The 22,926-nt window shown below is 49.9% G+C and overlaps 1 protein-coding gene and 1 long non-coding RNA gene across 3 annotated transcripts in view; both read right to left on the bottom strand.

Moving 5' to 3' along the window:
• Window positions 1–6,373, bottom strand: part of ST8SIA5 (ST8 alpha-N-acetyl-neuraminide alpha-2,8-sialyltransferase 5) — a 73,187-nt gene extending 66,814 nt beyond the window's left edge. Inside the window, exon 1 of one of the 2 annotated variants that reach the window (XM_006075276.4) lies at window positions 5,528–6,373. In XM_006075276.4, coding sequence (XP_006075338.4) covers window positions 5,528–5,658 — 131 coding nt within the window. In that variant the 5' untranslated portion in view covers window positions 5,659–6,373. The remainder of the gene's footprint in view (window positions 1–5,527) is intronic. The other variant, XM_025273121.3, reaches the window with a different exon arrangement.
• Window positions 6,374–20,689: 14,316 nt separating this feature from the next.
• On the bottom strand, window positions 20,690–22,656 carry LOC123331129. Its single transcript, XR_006547606.2, has 2 exons — window positions 21,617–22,656; window positions 20,690–21,003 (listed from the first exon to the last, which is right to left on the bottom strand). It is a non-coding gene; the product is annotated as an uncharacterized LOC123331129 (long non-coding RNA).
• Between the last annotated feature and the right edge of the window lie 270 nt (window positions 22,657–22,926).

Here is a 22,926-nt window from a genome sequence, read left to right as displayed (position 1 = left end):
AAATAAGAGTATTGAAATATAAACAAAAAAATGAAGTAAAATGGAATTTTTAATGAAGCAGAATAGAAAATATTAAAGTGAATTTCTCATAATGAGGTCAAACATTCTTTCACAGAATGTTTCTTTCAGATGGATGTGTATGAGAGTATGTTCTGGGTCCTCGGGTATAACTTACAGTGTATAACAATCATGAAAGTTGGAAAAACGCTGATTTTGATGTGTGGTGACACCAAAATCCCCATTGTTTGTCTGGCTCTTGTCCACCCACAGTTCCTGAGCTCCTTTCCGACGAGTTGTTGGATTGCCCTGCAGTGTCTGAGCAGATCTAGATGTGAATTTGTTACCCTCTTTCCTCCAGACAAGCTCCTTCTCACATATTTCCCACTTGTGGTGGTTTAGTCTCTAAGTTGTGTCCGATTCTTGCTACTCCATGGACTCCTTTGTCCATGGGATTTCCCGGGCAAGATTACGGGAGTGGGTTGCCATTTCCTTCTCCAGGGGATCTTCCTAACCCAGCCATCTGAACCCAGGTCTCCTGCATTACAGGCAGATTCTTTACCAACTGAACCATTAGGGAAGAAGTCACTTTCCACTTAGTTCTCCATAATCTGGCTCTGCCTGCCTCACTCTGGCCCCCAGCTATACACGTGTTATGAAGAATGACTCAAGTCTCCCCTGAACCTTTCAACTGTTATTCAAGCTGGGTTTCATACCCCTTCCATCCACCTCTATTTCTTATGGGTCATTTCCCCTTTCCCTAAGACCCCCTTCAAATGCCTCCCTCCCTGCTCCTTAAGATATCCCAACCAATTTGCTATGGCTCACTCCGCATCCTTCGAGTCCCCTGTCCGCATTTCCCGTGAGGCCTATGCATGTGCTACGTGCCATTCTGTCTTCCCCATAGACTGTGAGTTCCTGGGGACCCTGGGCTGCGTCCGTCTTGCAGATCACTGTGGGTTCAGCGTGTAGGAAATCTTCATTAAGTATTTGTCCAAGCAAGAACAGACATGGAAGCCAAGAAACACCAAGGGCAAATTTCACAGTTCTGTTTCTTGCCTTTTCCTTCTCATTCCACATACTGCACACCTTCTCTGATGCCGGGAGCCAGCACAGGAGATCCCACCCATGACAAGGTCATGCGGAGGAGACCTGACAGGCAAGGCGGATCAGGACTCGAGGGACTCCCTGGACCTGCTCGAGCATCTACCCTGAAACCAAAGTCTGTCTGTCTACGGTTTACTATATTATGCCTTTCACCAACTCTTCTGACATTAACAGGGGGCTATCCCCGACCACCTTTCTCTGAAGAAAATCAACTAAGGGCTCTAGTTAATAAATCTCCTGGGCATGAAAGGAGTATTTCAATTCTAACCCCTCTGTTGGCATTCTAGCTTGCTTGGCAGGTTTATCCATACTCTTGCAACTAATGCATATGATTGTTCACAACATCTCAACCATGACCTTCGAGCAGTGAAAACGTTTTATTACAATAATACTGCATTGTTGAGCCAATGCTTGCTTACCCTTTGTGTGCCTGGGAGTGCATTAGTTGATATAGTTGGAATGTAAGAAAAACAAGTAGTGGCCTTGGTATTAGCAACATAAGACCTTTGAGTTAATAAGTTCTTTCTTTGCTGTAACCCACTACACCTTTGCTCCTTAAGAATGTAACTTTATTTAGTACTTTCTGAGGGTGACACAGATTGGAAAAATAAAGAAAAAACACTTTAAGGGAAAACAAGTTTTCTGGTTGACCAACCTTTATCAGAAAAGGGTCATAAAATGTCAACAGGCCTCCTGGCCAGAAGATAATGTACATAACACAAGACCCTTGTAAATGAAAAGGTATGTAAAAAACATCCTGGTTTCAATAAAGGTCAAAACTGATGGAATCTTGAGCTGACTCTGCATGACTCTGCATCTTTCACTTCTGGAAATGTGTAACTCAGGGTATAGAAGCTGCTTTTGAAAATAAAGCTGCAGACCCGCTTCACCTAAGCTTGGTCTCCCTGTGTCATCTTTCGCCGATGCCGTTCATCCTGAGGGTATCCCTGGACTCTGCTGAGGCTGGACCCCGGCACTCCAGTAGAGACCTGGTGCCCACTAAGCCACCTGTACTGCCCACTTTCCTCTCTACATCTCCCCTTCACCTCCCTTCCTGGAAGTACCCCCTGTACAGCACAGGGAGTGGCCAGGCAATCTAAAAAAAAAAAAGAATGTGCACTGACTCACACCCCCACTTCCTTCTGCTGGAATCTGTCCCTGATTCTCATTGGAACAGCTGGCCCTGTTTGTGGCCCTGAGCTCTTTGTGTCATGTCAGACAATGAAGGCTCTGCTGAATACATCCACCCAGCTCAGCCCAGAAGCAAAGAACGGCCGCCTGCATGAATCCCCAGCTCCCAAGTAGATCTGCCTCCAGCACCACGTTCTCCTCACTTCTGACCAGGCTGTGTCAACAGCCTCCCAGCCTCCTCCCTTTTCTACCCCTTTCTTGAAAGGCCCAGAGAGCCTTCCTTCGCTTGGATCACATCACTACTCTACTCAAGGACCACATGCAGCTCCCTGTGAACCGAGTTTAAACTGTCCTTCTCAGTCCAATAAGCCACTGACCCAAAAATACATCTGTCTCCTTCCCTGAACTTCCCATTCCCTACACTCCCCCTTACCTTAGTGGGATCCACATCGTCACTGGTCTCCTGAGTTCACTACCCCTGCAGGTATGCGCTTTCAATCATTTCTCCATTACCCAACATTTCAAAAACCTACTATGTGCCAGGCACCATATTTGGTGCTCAGGGTACAGCTGGGGACAAAATGAAGTGAACCCTATCCCATGGAGCGTTCATCTAGAGCAGGGTTTCTCTCCCTCAGCACTGCTGACATTTGGGGCTGGATAAGTCTTTCTTGTTGTGGGTGGGCTGTGCATTGTAGCATCTTTAGCCCTGTCCCTGGCCTCAGCCCGAGAGATGCCAGATGCTCTCCTCTCCCTATTGTGACAACCCAAAATGTCTCCAGACATTGCCCAAGGAGCAACACTGCCCTGATTGAGAACCGCAGGCCTAGAGCAGCAGAGTTACAAATCACCCAAGGAGCTCATTAAAAAGGCTGGTTACTGGGTTCCACTCCCAGAGAGGTGTCCGGGAACCTGTATTTCAGTGACCACGCAGGTGACTCTCGTGCAGGCCATTCCAGGGCATCTACTGGAGGAGTGCTCAAGTGTCAAGTGTAGAAACACAGGAGACAGACCAGTAACCTTATCGAGTTAATTCATGGCAATGATGAGATGTGTAAGAAACAGGATAGGGGAACAGATGCTATTCGTGCGCCAGCGTGGCAGCCACAACCTGGAGAAGGGTCCGGACAGCCTCTCGGCCGGTCCAACTGATCAATGGTTAAAGCCCCGTGTGACAGCACAGGTAGGGTCAGCCCAGGAGGTGCAAGTCGGCGGGGCTACGTTTCCGCACCTTGGCTCCTGCCCTCTTGGGCTCTGGATCTGCACTTTCCTCACCTGCCCAAAGCATCTCCTTCCTTCACGGGCCCAGTCGGGTCCCACCTCCTTCAGGTGGTCTTCTCCCCTCCCAACTCTGGTCCGGTGGCGCCTTCCTCCTCAAACATTTCAACACTCACATCTTAGCTCATCTGTGGCCTCTATGTTTCCCCAGCTAGACATGAAGCCTGAACACCAGGACCACAGCATCTTCTTTAACGATCCTACAGTGCCCTGCTGGGATCCAGTACATGTGAGTTTGCTTACTTGATTGAATTCATCCAGGCCCTGAAGCGAGGCCTGTGAGGCGGCCTCTGAGACTAAGGGGGTTGAGGTCTCTGTGTTAGAAGGCAGGATGCAACTGGTATGGCTGCTGAATTCCAGGCAGCCGGCTCATCAGCCCAAGATCGAGGAGGGCCTGCCAGGGCGAGCACTTAGAAGCTGAGCTGCCGTTTGCCGTGGGCAGGATATTTTCCCGGTGTTGATAAGGCAGCAGGGGTCCCAGCAACCCCGGGGCCATTCTGGGTAGGTGCCAGCAGTGGGTAGGAACCCAGAGCCACCCTGCTAAGGAGCAAGTGCAGCAAGCAGGCCGTTTCCGGCCCAACTGTCCTTGCACTGGGTCATCTTAGTGGGGGCGGGGGGTGGGGGGGCGGCAGGCCCAATGGGCTCCAGCAAGCCGGGAGACTCTGAAAATGTCCTTTAAAGGTACCAGCACCACGCAGGGCCCGTAAGCTGCCCTCAACCAGAGAAAAATGTTCTCTGGGAAGGTCGGGGCAGTGGCTGGTTGGGAACAAATGTTCTTGCCAAGGGGCCTCACGCTCCCCAGCTCGGGACGCGGAGCGGAAAATAGCCCAACTGTTTGACTCTCCTACGGTGAGCCCAGGCCCAGCAGCAGTGCCACTTGCTCCCATCCCTGGATGCAGCCCAGACTAGGACGCCAGCGACTGACATGGACTCCAAAGGATGCAAAGAGAAAAACTGTTTTATTATTCGGAAGTTTAGGGAAGAAGCCGGGATGTTTATATAGCTAGCCAGGCGTTTTGTTTTCTATCCGTCTGGGGAGGGGGTGGGGGGGGGGAGGGGCAGCGAGGGTAGGAAGACAACTGACAGCAAAGCAAAAAGCTCAGGCAGAAAAGAGGAGTGGGTTCTTTCCGAAAGAGGCTCTGAAACGCGAGGATCCTAGCGCAGCCCTTTCCCCAGGTCCTGTAACCCCAAGCGGCTGCCCTCCGCCGGCCGCAGGCAGAAGCCCATGGTGGCATTTCCGTGTTTTGCGCACGCAAGGACTGAGGCCGTGCCCGAGTGCTGAGTCCCTTTCTCCGAATGGAGTTTGCCCGCGGATGAGGTGGGGTAGGAGGGGGGCCCAAGTGGGGGCGGTTAACTTCTGCTGCAGCTCTGACCTTCTGCCGAAGGATGAGACGGAACCATCTGCTTCAGAAGGGATCGGGTGGTGAGTTTTCCCGGTGCCAGTGGACACCGGTCTGTAAGAATTCACTGTTTCTGTCGCATCGTCCGAGCCCACTATCCACCCCGCCACACCTAACTCTGCACTCCTGGGCGGGGGGATGGGGGTGGGGGTAGAATGTGTTTTTTCCCCCAGGGGCCCCCACAAAAGTTCAGGACTCGAGAGGTAACCCTATAAGGTTCTGAGCCCTCTACACCAGGCAGCCTCCCCTCCGACCAGATGGCCACGGCACTGTGGACTTGAGGACACTGATCTGACCCCTGAGGCAGCTCAGGACATTCGTATGTTTTTATCCTCAGCTTGGCCGGTCCGAATTCCATCCTGTCCCCCGTTTTCCACAACAGAACAAAGTTGTCGGGCCCCTCTGGCCAGCGCTGGACGCAGGCGTTCTCCTCCGGTTGCGTGGAGAGATGCGCTTAGGAGCGCGGTGACCCAAACCTCACGCGGCTTTGCTCGAGGCTCAGTGCAGACCCCGGGGTCGCTCACACGGGCCACGCCGGGGCCGAACCTCCGGCTGCCACCTGGGGGCTTGCCCGCGGGCTCCGCGCCACCCCACCCGCGCTCGGACTTTCTTACCTCTTGATGTAGTTCCTGCCATACAAGATCTGTTGCAGCAAGGTCACCAAGGCGAAGGCGCAGATGAAGATGAAGAGCAAAGTTCGGTTCCCCAACAAATCCCTGTTCGCCGAGGGGTCCGCGTAGCGCATCCTGGCGGCCGCGCGCGCACGGCGGAGCGCGGCGGGCGCCTGGCGCCTGGGGGCCCCCGCAATCACGCGCGGGGCTGCGGGGCCCCCGGGGGCGCGCGGCCCACCAGGCGCCTCTCGGCGCGATCAGGAGGGTGGGGGACTTCTCGGAGCAAAGTTTCCGGCTGCCGAAGCCAGAGCAGGAGAATCCGAGGGCCGCCCGCGCCGGGGCAGCTGGCAGAAACAGGGCTGGCCTCCCCGAGCTCCACAGATACCCCAGGCCTCCCTCCCGATGCCTTTACCTCCAGGCGCCCATGCCCGGCAGCCTCCGATTTCCCTGCGGAGGGGCGACGCCAGGTGCCCCGAGCCCGGGCGGCCCCTCCCGCCGAGGTGGCGGCCAATGGGGAGCGGGGCTCGGCTAGGTCCGCCTGTGCGCCGGAGAGCGCCGCGCACCGCCCCCTCCGGCCGGGCTCCGGATCTGTCGCCCAGTGCGGTCCCCGGCTCTAGCGGGCCAAGTCTGATCCCCGGGCCCGCAGCGAGGGAGAGCGCGAAGGTCGGCCTTCAGTTCTATAGATGGGAGGTGGGGGACGAAACACCCGGACAGTCTGGGTAATGACAGGCGGGGGGTGGAGAGGGGGAGGGGTGGAGCGGAAAACGCCGGGTTTGAATCCCGGAATTTTAGGAGGCAGGAAGGAAAGCCGCGGCGGGGCACTGAGTCACCCCTGCTGCCGCGTCCTCACGCTCCCGGGGAGATATCTACCGAGAAAGCCGAGCAAGGTCAGCCCGGCAGCCCTCAAGGACGGAGCGCGCGGGTCCTGCATGCTGATGGCCTGCGGGGGTGCCCGCCCGCCCGCACCCCGGGCGCCCCACTCCAGCAGGGAGGAGATTCTGGGGCTTTCCGCCCGGCCACAGCTCTCGGCAGTTCGTCAAAGACCTTGTTGTCACCGAGACACTGGGACCTTGTCTCATCCTTGGAACCACTCGTAAATCTTAGGTCAGGCAGCGGGCCGCCTTCGGGTACCACGGTCCCCCAGAGCTCTAGTAAGTCACTGTTTAGAAAGGTCTGCACTTCAAGAGTACAGACACCGGGGGGGGGGGGGGAGAGGTGGAGAGGGGGGGACCCAAAGAAATGCAATGCCAAAGAGGTACCTCTTCAGAAATGCTAACCCCTCACTGTGCTCTCCCATCACCCTTCCACCCCTGCCCCACCCCGCACGCCCTGCGACAGCCCCTGCCGCCTGGGAGTCACGTGCCCGCAGCGGTCACCACGGAGCCCTAAGTGGGTCACCACGGAGCCCTGAGTGGATGATTCTAGGGCGCCCCTTCCCAGGGCTCTCCAGCCAGTCCGGGGGATTCTAAAGTCAGGTCGGGGCTTCATCTCCGAACTTGACCTTGAATCTCTCAGCAAGAAAAAGGACTTTGACAGGAAGTGCCCGGGCTCCAATACTCTGGTCTCAGCATCTAATAGTTTGCTCTTTGAACTGGAAGAACCAAAGAACTCAGGTTAAATCTCATGAATAGGGTTCCACCAATATCTTGGAATTCGTGTTAATCTACAAGGTGAAAGCGGACCCTGTTTTATCTATGTATCAAATAACTATTATCCATGAGGGTGCCAGTAGGCTTGGCTCAGAGGTTAAAGCGTCTGCCTGCAATGCGGGAGACCTGGGTTCGAACCCTGGGTTGGGAAGATGCCCTGCAGAAGTAAATGGCAACCCACTCCAGTATTCTTGCCTGGAGAATCCCATGACAGAGGAGCCTGGTGGGCTACAGTCCACGGGGTCGCACAAAGTCGGACACGACTGAGTGACCTCACTGGAACTGTAAAAAAATAACACATAAACTTTTAGATGGTCTATTATTATTGTAATCCCATATTTGATTGACGGTACTTTGGCCACCTCATGCAAAGAATTGACTCATTGGAAAAGACTCTGATGCTGGGAGGGATTGGAGGCAGGAGGAGAAGGGGACGACAGAGGATGATATGGCTGGATGGCATCACCGACTCGATGGACGGGAGTTTGAACTCCGGGAGTTGGACAGGGAGGCCTGGCGTGCTGCGATTCATGGGGTCGCAAAGAGTCGGACAGGACTGATCGACTGAACTGAACTGAACCGCCTCAGTTCAGTCCTCAGTCCTGTCCGACCCTTTGCGACCCCATGGACTCCAGCATGCTAGGCTTCCCTGTCCAACTCCCGGAGCTTGGTCAAACTTTTATCAAGAGGCTCTTTAGTTCCTCTTTGCTTTCTGCCATAAGGGTGATGCCATCTGCATATCTGAGGTTATTGATATTTCTCCCTGCAATCTTGATTCCAGCTTGTGCTTCATCCAATCCGGCCAGCATTTCACACGATGTACTCTGTATAGAAGTTAAATAAGCAAGGTGACAATATACAGCCTTGACGTACTCCTTTCCCAATTTGGAACCAGTCCATTGTTCCATGTCTGGTTCTAACTGTTGCATTCAAACTGTATGTACAACTACTGGCATATCATTTACATAATAGTAGTGTTCTTGCCTGGAGAATCCCAGGGACGGGGGAGCCTGGTGGGCTGCCGTCTATGGGGTTGCACAAAGTCAGACACAACTGAAGCGACTTAGCAGCAGCAGAAGCAGGCAATATAAATAATCTAGAGATGTGAATACGTGTTATGCAAATACAATGCTGTTTTATGTAAGGGACTTGAGCACTGGCAGATTTTGGTGTCCACAGGAGCCCTGGAACCAATCCCGAGGATACTGAGGGATAACTGTATTCTATATGGGAAGTATTTGGATTGCTTGATACTCTGCAAATGATTAGCAAGAGTCCAGAGCATCTCTGCTGACACTGCTTTTTTGATCCTAACAACATTTAAAACCTGCCTTCACAAGAAGTCAAAGAAGTCTCTTTCACACACACACAATCACAAGCATCTCTGATGGAATCAGAGACTGATGATCTGGAAACATGGAGGTCTGCAGTTCCTGTTATTTCTATTAATGGGGATATGGTTCCATTTTAAACCAAATTGATATTCTGATGGTAGAATTGCAGCAAACACTCAGAAGGCCTTGCAAACAAAAGAGTAAACACATGGAGAACCAATCCCTCTGCCAGACTCAGCGAACACCATTTTTATATCCTAATTGCCAGGAATGGGGACAGCTGCATCTTTGTTTAAAACACACACTCACGCACAATTAAGCCAAGAACAAATGTCAACACTGGCACAATCTGCTAAATTACTGATAACTGATGTGCATTACTCATGCTGTGAGCATTGTCTCCAATAGAAAATGGAAAGATTCCTATTTTGAAAAGGTCTTAGAGGTTTCTACTGGTTTAAGAAAGCTGCGTTTTGTTTCAACCACACAACTGCAACCTGCCAGGTTATATAAGTCACCTTCCACCCATGTGTTCAAGGAGTGTGTGATAAGAATATGCTGTTCCTGTACATTTTTATATTTGTATGAACAAGGCGGATTTGTGGTTTAGGGACACTTTGCCTGTGACGAGGGTGTCTAGTGGCCACTGACTAAAAATGCCAGGGATGGCCTCGTAATTCAGTGAGCCAGGGTTGCCCCTTGCATGGGCAACTGCAGACACTGGGCCCTGTGCCATCAGTCTAGTTTTCAATAAATTATTATTATAGACTATAACTTAAACTCCTTTTTCGGTTCCCTTATGAAGTATGAGCTTTGTTCTAAATAACTTATGAAATAATCTTGAATGTGAATGTGAAGTCCCCTTTTGACCTTCACATCTCCAACCTGACAAACATCCCCCTTCTGTCTCAACACCACCTCCCAGGGGTCAACTGAAAGAAAAATACACAATATAAAGGTAGAGAGTTAAGTTTTATTCATAGCCTAGGAGACAGCCTCTCAGATAGCTCTGAGGAACTACTCCAAAGAGGTAAAGGAGGAGCCAAGATATATATGATTATTTTTCTGCTGGGAAAAAAAATGTAGTCAAACATCAAAAAATGACTGCTAATCACAAAGAACAGACCTCCCAAGTTAATGATTTTAGTGCTTTTCAATGTACAGGAAGATTCAAGAATCTGGGGTCTCTTAAACATTCTCCTTAGATGTGCACCTCAGCTATCTAGGGGCCAGTGTATCCAAAGGACAGAACATTTCCTGTTTTTCTCCACCCTGAATTTTCTTCTAGAGAAGAAACTGCAGTGGCTAATGGCTGTATCCTTGTAGAACTGAAAAGGCAGGCAACATTTTTTTGTTTACACATGTATTTCTCTCCTGAATTTGCCCCAGTTTATTCAGTTTGCTTCAAAAGGTAGAGGCATCATTATTATTATTCCATAATAGTTTGTGCATTCAGGGCATATGGTGCAGAGAGAGCCATTTCTACCTTGGGCATGTCATACTCCTGCAGATTGAAATAGCTACACAGTTTATGATAAGGTTACTCAGAACACATTTAGAGGGAATTCCCTGGCAGTCCAGTGAATCAGACTCTGCGCTTTCACGTCCACGGGCCTGGGTTCAGTTCCTGGTTGAAGAACGAAGATCCTACAAGCTGTGAGTCACAGCCCTAAAAAAGAACACATTCAGATGACATGATGATATGGTGGCCAGAAAGAACCTGGGATCTCCTTTGATCACTTTAAAGGCCAAGCTCTGGGGTAGAAACACTGGGATCAGGTTCTGTCCTTTGAGCAAGAGCACTGATGAATTCAGCTGAATGTTTTTCATTGCAACCCAGGACCGGCCTCAAGATGCGTTCTGTGGCTGGTCAGTATAATGCTCGGAGAAGGCAATGGCACCCCACTCCAATACTCTTGCCTGGAAAATCCCATGGACGGAGGAGCCTGGTAGGCTGCAGTCCATGGGGTCGTGAAGAGTCGGACACGACTGAGCGACTTCTTTCCCTTTTCACTTTCATGCATTAGAGAAGGAAATGGCAACCCACTCCAGTGTTCTTGCCTGGAGAATCCCAGGGACGGCAGAGGCTAGTGGGCTGCTGTCTATGGAGTCGCACAGAGTCGGACACGACTGAAGCGACCTAGCAGCAGTATAATGCTAGAACTTCAGATAAATACCTATAAATATAGCTGCCTAGAAATGTCTAATGTTCCTTGGGTACCTGAGAAATGGAAAGGAATGACTGTTCCCTGTGATCATCTATTTCTAAAGCACCAGGGGAGCTCCCAGTCCTGATGCCATGGCTGCAGCAGAGCTCCTGTCATTTCCCCGCAGTCCTGGGTCCTAGAATCTCCAGTCACTTGGTAGCCGTGGTGGAAGAGCTTCCAGGTGCTTGGTCTTTTGTGAATTCCAGGGAAAAAAGATCAGCCAATCTGTGCCCCAAGAGCTTCATAGCACAATGAAGACAGACACACAGTACCCTAGAGGAGGATATGTGTGCCTGTAACTCAAACTGGGGTGTCAGGGCTGGGAGGTGGGGAGGGACCCATTGGCAAGAGAGGTGTCCAGAGGCAGTGTTTGGCCTCAGTTGTGACAGGTAAGGAGGTGGGCCATGAGGAGCCCTGAGATGAGGTATGCAGGGCAGAGGAGCCAGGTGGGCAGCTGCAAACGTGGCACTGCCAGCTCGGTGTGGCTGGAACTGAGGCTGGGGGGGGGGGGGGGGCGGTGGCAGGAACCAGAACACAGGGAGCTGGGACTGCAACCACAGAACTATTGCAAGATTTTAAGTAGGGGAACAATATGCTCAGATTTGCGCTTTAGATAAATCAATCTGCCGGGTGGTGGAGAACAGTCTGAGGGAGAAACGCCTGAAAAGACTCGGAGGTGACAGCTTATCTTGCTTCCCCCTGCCAGCAGCCGACCCCTCCCCACTACTGCAGCCCCCGGCACCCCACTGGCAGGCAGCCCCACCAAGGATCTCTCATTACCGTACCAGCTTGGTGAGGCACTCTCTGCCTCCTTCCAGAGGAGCAGGTGGGGGTGGAGGCGCGGGCTCACTGCTTCACACTGTACTCAGTGCTTCACATGTGGCTCGTTTGATGTTCATGGACATCGGTAAGCATACTGGGGGCAGGCCCACCACACACTGGGACAGCTCAGAGCTTGTCTCTGATACCCTCCTTTCCCCACCCCCCACCTCTGCACTTTCCAGGGTTCCCTCTGGTTCCTTGTGCAAAAATATATGCTCTCCCCACTCCCTTTGAAAGCCCGGCTCTTGGGAAAGGCTCTGATAGCTTTCATTCAGTGCTTCTGCTGGAAGGAAATTCAACATGAAGTATTCTCTGTGCCTGTAATAAAGGCCAGCTCCGGAGCTGCGCACAGAGTGCTAGAAAGAAACCTCAGGCGACCAGCAATGGAGCCTCGTCCTTGGTGTTTTCATGCAACCTACTGGGGAGAGAACATGTGTCTGATGTCACAATAGAAATCCGTGGAAACGGGACTCGTTTTAAAGGAAACTTCTTGTAAAGTTTTCCTGTCAACACTTGCATATGAGAAACAACAGGATTGATGTATTCTGCCTAAACACCCCCAAAACAGATCCTCATCCACGAGTGTGCTCACAGCAGGACCACCTGGCCTTGCCACGTGGTAAGTTTGCCCAGGTCATCGTTACTTACAGGCCAAGCAGGCAGAGTTGTATGCCAGAGGTCAGCAAGCTTTTTCTGAAAAGGCCAGAAAAAATTCTCACATTTCGTGAGCCGCACCCCTTCTTTTGCATGCAGCTCTATTGTTGCCTGATACAGAAACGAATGGGTATGACCAGTGGGCTGTATAGGTGGCTGCCCCTGCTCCCCATCATGTGACAGACAGAGCCCTATGCAAGAAGGCCTACTCCATGGACCGGAAGAGTCACGTAAAAAGACATTCCCCTATGTTCAGGATTATGTCCACAAAGGCCTGATAGATTGTAACATGTTAATCCATTATCCTTTGTCCACAGGTTAGCACAGCGTCATTTAACCTTGAACTACAGCCTGGAGATCACAGGATGGCATTTCCATGCATAGAATGCGTGGAATGCCCTCTACCCTTTTTTCCACTTATGTTTCCCTTTTCTTCTTCTCAATGGGACACTGTTTCTGGGAGTGTGTGGTGTTGAGGGAAGAGAAATGAGAGAATGGGGAGATACGTCCCACCAACCTCCCAGAAATGGCGTGTCAGAACCACATAAGGCGTCATCCATAGCGCTGGTTGCTGGTCACCTGCCTAGCCCTCCAGCCCCAACACGTGTTACTAGTTTACTTGGTACTGCACATGACGCGGAGAAGGCAACGGCGCCCACTCCAGTGCTCTTGCCTGGAGAATCCCATGGCGGAGGAGCCTGGTGGGCTGCAGTCCATGGGGTTGCGAAGAGTCGGACCCGACTGAGTGATTTGACTTTCACTTTTCACTTTCATGCACTGGAGAAGGAAATGGCAACCCACTCCAGTGTTCTTACCTGGAGAATCCCAGGGACGGGGGAGCCTGGTGGGCTGCCGTCTATGGGGTCGCACAGAGTCGGACACGACTGAAGCGACTTAGCAGCAGCAGCAGCAGCACCTATGACGACAGTCGCCGAGCTCATGGGAAAAGAAAAACCAGGCAACTGGTCCACAACTTACAAATGACGAAACAGATTACGTTTGTTGTCTGAATGCCTTGGTGTTTGGCTACAGAGGCTTCCAGGCAGGAGAAAGTGGCTGACAGCATCCTGGAGTGTGGGAGATGCTGTCTGATGGTGGGAAAGAGCTCAGGATGGGGTCAGAAGGTGACATGCTTTAGGTCACACCTCTGTGAGCTCAGGAGAGACATCTACCTTCTCTAACCCAGTGGTATCGTCACATGTAAATTGGAAAATACAATACCTTCCCCCTCAAAGGAGGAGTCTGTGAAGATTAAATGTAAAACTGTAAAAGCATTTTGTAAGCTATAAAACTGTACAACTCAACAGCAGTATTTACTGTGGCCAGAGATAGAGGGAAAGTTAAGTCTCAACAAATTTGTGAAGGTGATCAGGTATCCCTAGCGGCATCCCTCTTTCCCTGTCCTTTCTTGACCACTCCCAGGGCCCAGCATCAGTGGCCAGGACTCCCCAGCATCCCCACTGGAGCCCAGACCAGGATCGGCCCCCTTCATTGTCCTCCCACCAAGCAAACCTCACCTCCTCAATGCACAGCTGAAGCTGACCTAAGGAAGTGTGAAATCGTGGAAACAGCACAGTGCTAAGCATCAAAAACCTGAATTCTAAGTCTGGCTCTGTCACTAACTGGCCATCTGAATTCAGGTTTGATTAACCTATTGGCAACCTTAGACTTGGAGCCTATACACAGAAAGACAGCTGTGGTTTTTAAAACTTTTTCCAGCATTAAAACTCTGCCTTCAAAGCAAAAGGATGCTCTATGTTCTTCATCTCTCCCCTCATGCCCCTTCTTGACCCAAATGGCATCCTCTAGGCAGCCACATAGAAAGGCAAGGGCTTGCTGAAGCATAGTTGAAAACACTGAGCTAAATGACCCCTGAGGTTCCATTCATCTTTTAAATTCTCTAATTCAGTCTCTGAGATAAAAGATTTCATGCTAATGTGAAGAGTAATATAATACACTATAGTACTCCTACTAGAATCACTTGTATTTGAGTAGGAATTCTCATAGCTGTATAATTTTATGGATTAATATATAAAGATAGAATTTCAGGGACCATGTATATGAAAGAGGCAGTTTGGAGACACCCCTGGATCCCGTAAGATCTTATGACTTAGGCTGTCCATTCAGCTTTCATGTAGGACTAACTTAGGTGATTAATGTCATTTTTTAGGCTGGTAAGTGAACTCTTGGCTTCCCAACAGATCCTTCGTTAATCATGAGGCCCAAGGAGGACAAAGAAAGGCCATCAATTCTTTCATGGGGGAATAAGAGTTAGAATCAGGTTCAGCTCTGAGGGACAGAAATACCCAAAATGACAAGACCTAATAAAGATATACATTTCTTTCTATTATATAACAGACATCCAACAGCAATCTAAGGCTAGAAGAGTGGCTTCTTTCAGAAAAGTCTTTGAAGATCCAGGCTCCCTCCAGCTCATCACTTTAAGGAAGTAGTTCTTGTCCTCAGGTTCCAAAATGGACACAAGAGCTCCAGCCATCAGTTCTAAAGTCCATTTAACAAGATGAAGGAAGATCACTAATTATTAGAGAAATGCAAATCAAAACTACAATGAGGTATCACCTCACACCAGTCAGAATGGCCTTCATCAAAAAATCTATAAACAATAAATGCTGGGAAGATGTGGAGAAAAGGGAACCTTCGTACATTCCCACCCTGTTGGTGGGAATGTAAACTGATACAGCCATTCTGGAGAACAGTATCGAGAATCCTTTAGAAACTAGGAATAAATCTACAATATGACCTAGAAATTCCACTAATGGACACATACCCTGAGAAAGCTACAATTCCAAAAGACACATGCACTCCGATGTTCACTGCAACACTATTTACAATAGCCAGGACATGGAAGCAACCTAGATATCCATCTACAGATGAATGGATAAATAAGATGTGGTACATACATACAATGAAATATTATTACTCAGCCATAAAAATGAACACATTTGAGTCAGTTCTAGTGAGGTGGATGAACCTAGAGCCTGTTATGCAGAGTGAAGTAAGTCAGAAAGAGAAAAATATATCATGTATTAATGCATATATATGGAATCTAGAAAAATGGTATTGATGAACCTATTTGCAAAGAAAGAATGGAGACACAGATGTAGAGAACAGACTTATGGATGCAGTGGGGAAAGGAGAGAGTAGGATGAATGGAGAAAGTAGCATTGACATATATATACTACCATGTGTAAAACAGATAGCTGGTGAGAAGCTGCTATATAACACAGGGAGCCCAGCCCTGCGCTCTGTAATGACCTAGAGGGGTGGGATGGGGGTAGGAGAGGGAGGCTCAAGAGTGGAGGGATATGTGTATAATTACAGCTGATTCATTTTGTTGTATGGCAGAAACCAACACAACATTGTAAAGCAATTTTCCTGCAATTAAAAATTAAATAAAAAATGAGATGAGGGAAGAGATAAAGAAAGGAGGGTCTTTCTCCATTTAAAGACAGTCTCTGAAGTCTCACATAACACTTCCACTCACATCTCATTAGCTAACCTGATATTTTTAGTCGACCTAAATAAAAGGGAGGCTGGGGCTTCCCTGAGGGCTTGGTGGTAAGGAACCCATCTGCTAATACAGGAGACACAGGTTCTATCCCTGATCCGGGAGGATTCCACATGCCATGGAGCAACTAAGCTTGTGCACCACAGCTACTGAGCCTGTGCTCATGAGCCCAGGAACCGCAGCTACTGAGCCCACGTGCCATGACTAGTGAAGCCCGTGTGCCTAGGGTCAATGCTCTAAAACAAGAGAAGCCACGGCAATGAGAAGCCCGCACACCACAACTACAGACAAGCCCCCACTTGTTGCAACTAGAGAAAAAACTATGCAGCAAGACCCAGCACAGCCAAAAACAAAGAAATGAAATTATATATAGGCCTGGTATGCCACAGTCCATGGGGTCACAAAGAGTCGACACGACTTAGCACTGAACAACAACAATATGTTTTACAAAGAGTACAGGGGCAGCGGATGTGACCCTCAGGATGGTGTGCGGGCAGTGCTGAGAGGTTATGTCTCTTGTCCAGGTTCACAGAGCCTGTGGGCAGAGGAGCTGAGATCTAAATCTGGATGACCTCTGGCTCCGACCTCCATGGGGTCGCAAGGAATCGGACATGACTTAACAACTGAACAATATATTTTAAAAAGGGAGGTTGGAGGAAATCATCTTCCAGGGGGGAGGAGAAGTAAGGATGACCTATGACAGCTGGTGGTTTCCATGTCAGGAGCTAGTCAGCCACCAAGAGGGGTTAATGACCCTTGAGAATTTCAGTTCTGAGATTTATACACTGACCTATCCTCTTGGGAATCTTACTTTGATATCTTCAGATTCTCAAACATAATTTTTAATGTCGTTAGAAAAGATGCAGATGAGAGTTGCATAAGTCATAATGAGTTTGAACTTTAAAAATACATTTGTACTCAATGGTATGCTACAAAGTTCCTATTTTCTTTTTAACCTTTTAAAAAAGTATAGCATATGTACAGAAAAGTGCAAAAATCATGGAGTACAGCTCCATAAATCATCACAAAATAAAGACACCTAGGAAAGAAAAAAAAAATCTTTCCTTTTCTCCATTTTTATTTGCAACTCTGTCTTCGCCCCATCCTCTCTTCTGCTCTCCTCACTTCCCAGGCCTCCCAGATACCCTGGGCATGGGGGCAGGTAATCTTTTGAAGTTGTTGTGTTTCCCAGGTGGCACAAGTGGTAAAGAACCCACCTACCCAAGGAGGAGTCTAAGAGACGCGGGTTCAATCCCTGAGTCAGGAAGATCCCCTGGAGAAGGAAATGGCAGCCCACTTCAGTATTTTTGCCTGGAGAATCCCATGGAGAGAGGAGCCTGCTGCGGGCTACAGTCCATAGCATCATAAACAGCCAGACACACTGAAGCAGCTTAGCACGCACGCAACTGTGTGACCTTTGGAGCCAGAGTTACCCAGGTTAGGATCTCAGTGCTTCTGCCCGCAGGCCCTGTGAACCTGGACGAGAGACCTAACCTCTCACCCCTGCCCACGCACTGTCCTGAGGGTCAAATCCACTGGTCCCCGTCCTCCTCACAGGACCTGTGCATGCTCACATACAGTGGGCCCTGTGACAAGCCACTGCACGTTCATTTTTGTGCTTTTGGCTGGAGCTTTTAAAAACCCTGTGAGACAACCCTCATTATTTCTGTTTCAGAGATTGACACCACAGTGCCCACTGAGGCAGCGTGACTTGCACAGTGTCACACAGCCAGTCAGCACCACAGGGAAGGGTGGGCCCTGGGCTCTGAGGCTGGACCAGCCACGACCTGGAACCGCAGCCTTCCTGACCTGGGGGTGCGGAGACTGGGGCGGGAGTTCGGACCGGCCCACAGCCCCGTGGCCATCCAGGTGCTTTGGTGGCCCAGGGGTGCCTGGTTCTTTAAGAGACCCACTGTCAGCCTCACCAGGTTTCTGAAACAGACGCACAGATACCAACCTTATAACAACGGCTAATAAAAACAGTTCCCTCAGCAGGATTGCATTCCAGTGGTGCCTAATAATAGCTGCAGACACGAGTGAGGAATTCATTGGCTGTGTAGAGTGTGGGACCTGCCAGGATTAGATGGAACGTGGAGCAGTCAGGGCCAAGGCAGGGTGTGCAGCCAGCGCTGGGGCGGGGCTGGAAACCGGGCACCTGGCCGGATGAGGAGGGCAGTGGACTAAACGCAGGCCCCATCCTGGCTGAGTCAGCAAAGCTGGGCGGCTCAGGCCATCATCAGACAAACACCACTAGACGGTGACCCCCATCCAGGTGCCCAGGGATACCTCGGCAAGTGTTCAGAAACTCAAGGGAGTTTCAAAAGAAAACTCACTCTTTCCAAGCTGCTCAGATATTTATTTAGAAGTCGGGTCAGTCCTCATATGATAGACATGAGACTGACAAGCAAGTAACCCAGGAGCGGTGGCCTTGCGCCATCCAGAGGGATTGTAGAGGACCAGGACGAGAGCCTTCCTTGAGAAACAGTTGGGCCAATGCCGAGGTCCAGCCCCAGCTGATCCAGGGTATTCGAAGGGAAGATGGAGTAGGCGACCTATTTATATATTTATTTATTCATCAAAGATATAAAGAGTAATAGAATGAGGATAGCTCAGTAGGAAAATTCAGTGGAGAAAAGCAGCTGAGTAGCTTGGTTTACGCGGAAAATCAATATAACCCGTGACACCAGGTTAGCTCTGACCACGGAGGCTGCAAGTGCCCTCTAGAATAGAGGAAGGTGCCCCACCTTAGACACCTTATCGAGTGGGTCTTCGAAGCCCAGGCAAATAAATGGTCGCAGAGGATATCCGCGCTCCAGATGGACACTCATCTGAAAATTGAGGGGAATAATGACATGGGGAGACCAAGCGTTGGCGAGCAAGGCCCGTAGCTTTATTTTCAACACAGGTTTTAATACCCTAAGTTACACATAGAGGATAATAGGGGATGCAAAGTCAGCAGTCTTTAATCCTTATCAAAAACCAGGGTTTCTTTTCTGCAGATTTATCGTATAAAAATGGTTTAGATGATTTACATCATCTTCTGGCCAGAAGACCTATTAACATTTTATGACTCTTGACAAAGACTTATCAACCATAAGAGTTATTTTCTCTAAGAGTAATTGTTTAAGGTTTGGCGCCATCTTTCGAAGATAAAATTGCATTCCTATAGGGAGGATGTGTAATGGGTTTACAACAAAGAAAAGAATTTATTACCTTAAGGGTCTAAAGTTACCAACATCAAGGCCACTACTTATTTTTTCTACATACCAACTATATTAATTAGCACACATTCAAGGATACAATTCAGGGGATGTGGAAACTTGGCAAAAAGCATTGGTTCATCAATGAAATCTTTTACTAGTTTTATTCTGACAGTTTCTAACTCTCTGAGAGGCTCTAAGCTATTTGAATATCTTAAACTTCCCGTGCGTCTCGAGGCTGGGAGACTGTACACAATCGTATGCATAGCTGTAGGAGACCGGGTAAACTTGTCAGGCGAGTTAGAAAACCATCTGAGGGGTCTGGATTTAAACACTCCTAGTTGCCCAGGAACTTTATTAATTGGAACTGTAAGTTAACTCTTTGACAGAGAGAGTGAGATGGTGGTGGGGGACAGCCCCCAGTAAAGTCAGAGGTGAGAGCACAAAGCAATAAAGTAGGCAGACTCTGGTTTTTTGGGGGGTAGATGCTAGAGAATATCCAGGGGGACTCCTGAGGCTTGATCCCGCCTTTGCGTATGCCGAGCCTCCTTCCTCATGACCTTTGTCATGAGTGGAATGTCTCTCGCCGGCTCCCGGCAGGCCAAGCCCCGTGCTTCCTCTGTGGAATAAATCCTCTCACCATCTGCCCTCCTTACCTGGATCTGTTCTGTCCCAGCATCTTCTCTTCTCCAAGGAGCTCTGGGAAACAAGACCATCGAGTGCTCAGAGTGGAGGTGGCTGTCTCAGTGCTCCCTGGTGTTAATTCATTTCATCTGCACAGTCTTACAAGGTAGGAACTACAATCATGTCCACACACACAAGGACACTGAGCCACAAAAGGTGAAGCAACTTGTCCAAGGTGACACAGTGAGTTAAGACGTGAGGGTGGGACCTGACCCCAGGCCATCTGGTTCTAGAGCCCACCCTTCTACTTAAACTGCAATCTAACTCACACTGCAGGGTTCAGGCTCCTGCACTGTCTTCCAAGCCAACCTCAGGGCCCAGGACAGGGCTGTTAATTAAAGGTCTGGTATGTGGCTCGCTGCCTCCCCTCCCCCCCCCCCCAACTTGTCTCCTGCCATCTTGCTGGAAGATGCGAAAACGCATTCAGAAGGCATAGCCTCTGGCCCGCCTCACAGCCCTCCCCCTCTGGGCTCACACACTTCTCCCCACTCTGTCTAGCAGTCCCCAGTGCCATGCAAGACAGAAGAGAGGGCTGGCTGAGAGCTTGGGCCCTGGAGTCACCCTGCTGGGGTTCTACCACCAACCCAGCCAGTTATCAGTTTGGTCCCCTCAGATAAGTTTCTTGACCTCTCTGAGCCTGTTGCTTTATTTATGAAATAATAAAGAAAATACCTTCCAGAATTATGGTGAGGAATGAGAGTAGGCATACCAATTCCTTAAAAGGGAGCTGGCCACACAGGAAGTATTTAGGAAATCTTAGCACTTACTGTGACCACATCTTGTCACACAGACTCTGAAACCATAAAATCAGAAATTCCGCTTTCTAGCCACAACTTTCTGCTTCTTATTCTTAAAGATCTCCTGCCCTCAGTAGGCTACTCTGCTGTGTTGGTGTCCAAAGGCCCGGAGTCCCCATTCCCAGCTGTATCAGCCACCTCCTGACTTTTTTCCTACTTAGTTCAGATACCATGATCAATCGCGTTACTGCCATCTTATAATTACCCACAATTTCCTCATACTTGATCTGTGTCTGTTAGTATTAGGTTCAGTGACATATAACAGAAAACTCAAGATAGCAATTCTTAAGACCATTAGAGTTTATTTCTCTCTCACGTGAAAGGAATCCCAACCGGGAGGTGGGATGGCAGCTCTAACTGGACCAAGGACCCCTGCTCTTCTCTTGCTGTTCACACATTGTCTCATAGTCCAAGATGGCTGTCTGAGTGCCAGCCATGGTGTCAGCATTCCAGATAGCATAAGAGAGGAAGGAAGGGGAGAGGAAAACAAAGAGCCTCAGCAATCTATCCTCCTGTTCTGGAACCTTCCCATCCAACGCCTTCCTCTTATCTCTCATCGTCCTGCAGCCAGTCACAGAGGTACACCTAGTTGCTGCTTAATTCCTGTTCCAAATAAAAGGAAGAAGGGGGAGGATGGTTCTACCACTGTACACGCTTGGCCAATGCACAGCCAGTGATGACTTCGCCATCCACTTCTGCTTCCAGGCTGTTCCAAAGGCTGGAGAAAACAACAGTCATGCTGACAGAGGCCCCCCACTCCTGGACAAGGCCATATCCCTCTCTTTTGCACACTTTTCTGAAACACTCTTCCCACTCCTGTTCCTGGCAGAAGGTCTGGCCTCTCCTCCCACTCCTCAGCCATCCCTCTTGTCCCTCTGAAGCTGCTCCAGCTGCACCAGCGGGTGCCCAGGCCAGAGCACCACCCCCTCTCTCCTAGAATCTCACAGTAGCGCTCAGCCCAGAGCTTAGTACAGACCAGTGGAAACAAAACAGCTATGGCTTGAGCCCTTAGCTGCTCCCGTGATGCTCGAGGATCTCCAGGGCTCCATGCAGAGGAGGCCTGAAGCAGGCTAACTGGGACCATCTCAGGGACGGGTTTCCCCCAGCACCCCCTCAGTTTCTCCTCTGAGCTGCTGATGAGTCTCAGAATAGCAGGAGTCACCCCTGCAGGAAGCTCAGAATCTGGCTCCGCAGCCCCCTCTGCCAGGACACTTACCGGCAGCCCGGGGGGCTCAGTCCCCACTAGCAGGTGGCACTGGTGATTCGACTCAGCAGAGAGAAAGCACCTCGAGAGAGAAAGCCAGTATTCCCCCCTGGAAAATGGCTCCCTTGCATTCTTGACTGCTGGTGAGGGACCATCTGGGCGGGGACGTCCCTGGGTTCAGGGACCAAGTGAGATCGCCACCCTACTCTTCGGTAAACGGAGGGGAGCACCGACCTTTGAAGCCCTCCAGCCCTTCTGCTCAGAGCCTCGGATCTTGAGGTGCTGAGTGCGCAGGCCTGGGGTGTGGCTCTGAGGGTTCATGCTGTTCCCAGGGCCCCGCATCACCTACCCATCTCCGCTCCCTTTGAGGCTCATGAGCGCTTCGGTCAGGAAAACACTTAGCAGCTAAGGGTTCCTACTCAGTGTGAGAAGTCTGACTTAGAGGTTGCTATAAAAAGGAACAAAAATAACAGATGTGCCTCTTGGTCTGTCTTTATGTTCCTTGTTTCATTTATCACACACATCTTGCAATAGCTACTCATTTTCACATTCGCCTCCGTCACTTCCTCCCTCCAGCATAACTACTTTAAATAACAACTGCCACTGAGGGTCAGCTGCACAGGAGAAGCCTCAGGTGACCTTTGCCTCCAAGGTCCTCACTGACTCTCTGGCCTGTCAGCAGCCAGAGGCAGCGCTGAGTAAGGCGGCCTGGGGACTCCCCTTCCACTGCAGAGGCTGGGATGACATTGGAAACTTTCCTGAGGACAAGGTTAGCTAGGAACACAAGAAAGAGCAGAACACAGACCATCTGGCCAGAGATAGGACCTGTTCCTGTCCAATACACGCTATCAGCATGGTGTGTGGCCATGCGCAAATCACTTCCCCTCTCTGGGTCTCAGGCTCTCCCTCTGTAAAATAAGTCTTTTGTGCCGGGTCCATCCCTGGAGCCTCTCCAACACTCAGCTGTTGTTGTTCAGTTGCTAAGTCATGTCTGACTCTCTGTGACCCCATGGACTGCAGCACGCCAGGCTCCCCTAGCCTTCACTCTCTTGGAGCTTGCTCTAACTCATGTCGATTGAGTCAGTGATGCCATCCAACCATCGCATCTTTTGCTGCCCCCTTCTTCTCCTGCCTTCAATCTTTTCCAGCATCAGGGTCTTTTCCAATGAGTTGGCTTTTCATATCAGGTGGCCAAAGTATTGGAGCTTCATCTTCAGCATCAGTCCTTTTTAATGAATATTCAGGGTTGGTTTCCTTTAGGATAGACTGGTTTCATCTTGCAGTCCCCACTCCTAAATCTCTTCTTCATCCCTTACCTACTA

This window comes from Bubalus bubalis, chromosome 22, assembly GCF_019923935.1.
Source record: "Bubalus bubalis isolate 160015118507 breed Murrah chromosome 22, NDDB_SH_1, whole genome shotgun sequence".
NCBI classification, from domain to species: domain Eukaryota; kingdom Metazoa; phylum Chordata; class Mammalia; order Artiodactyla; family Bovidae; genus Bubalus; species Bubalus bubalis.
Note: the sequence above shows the minus strand (reverse complement) of the source record. Positions and strands in the feature narration are given on the sequence as shown.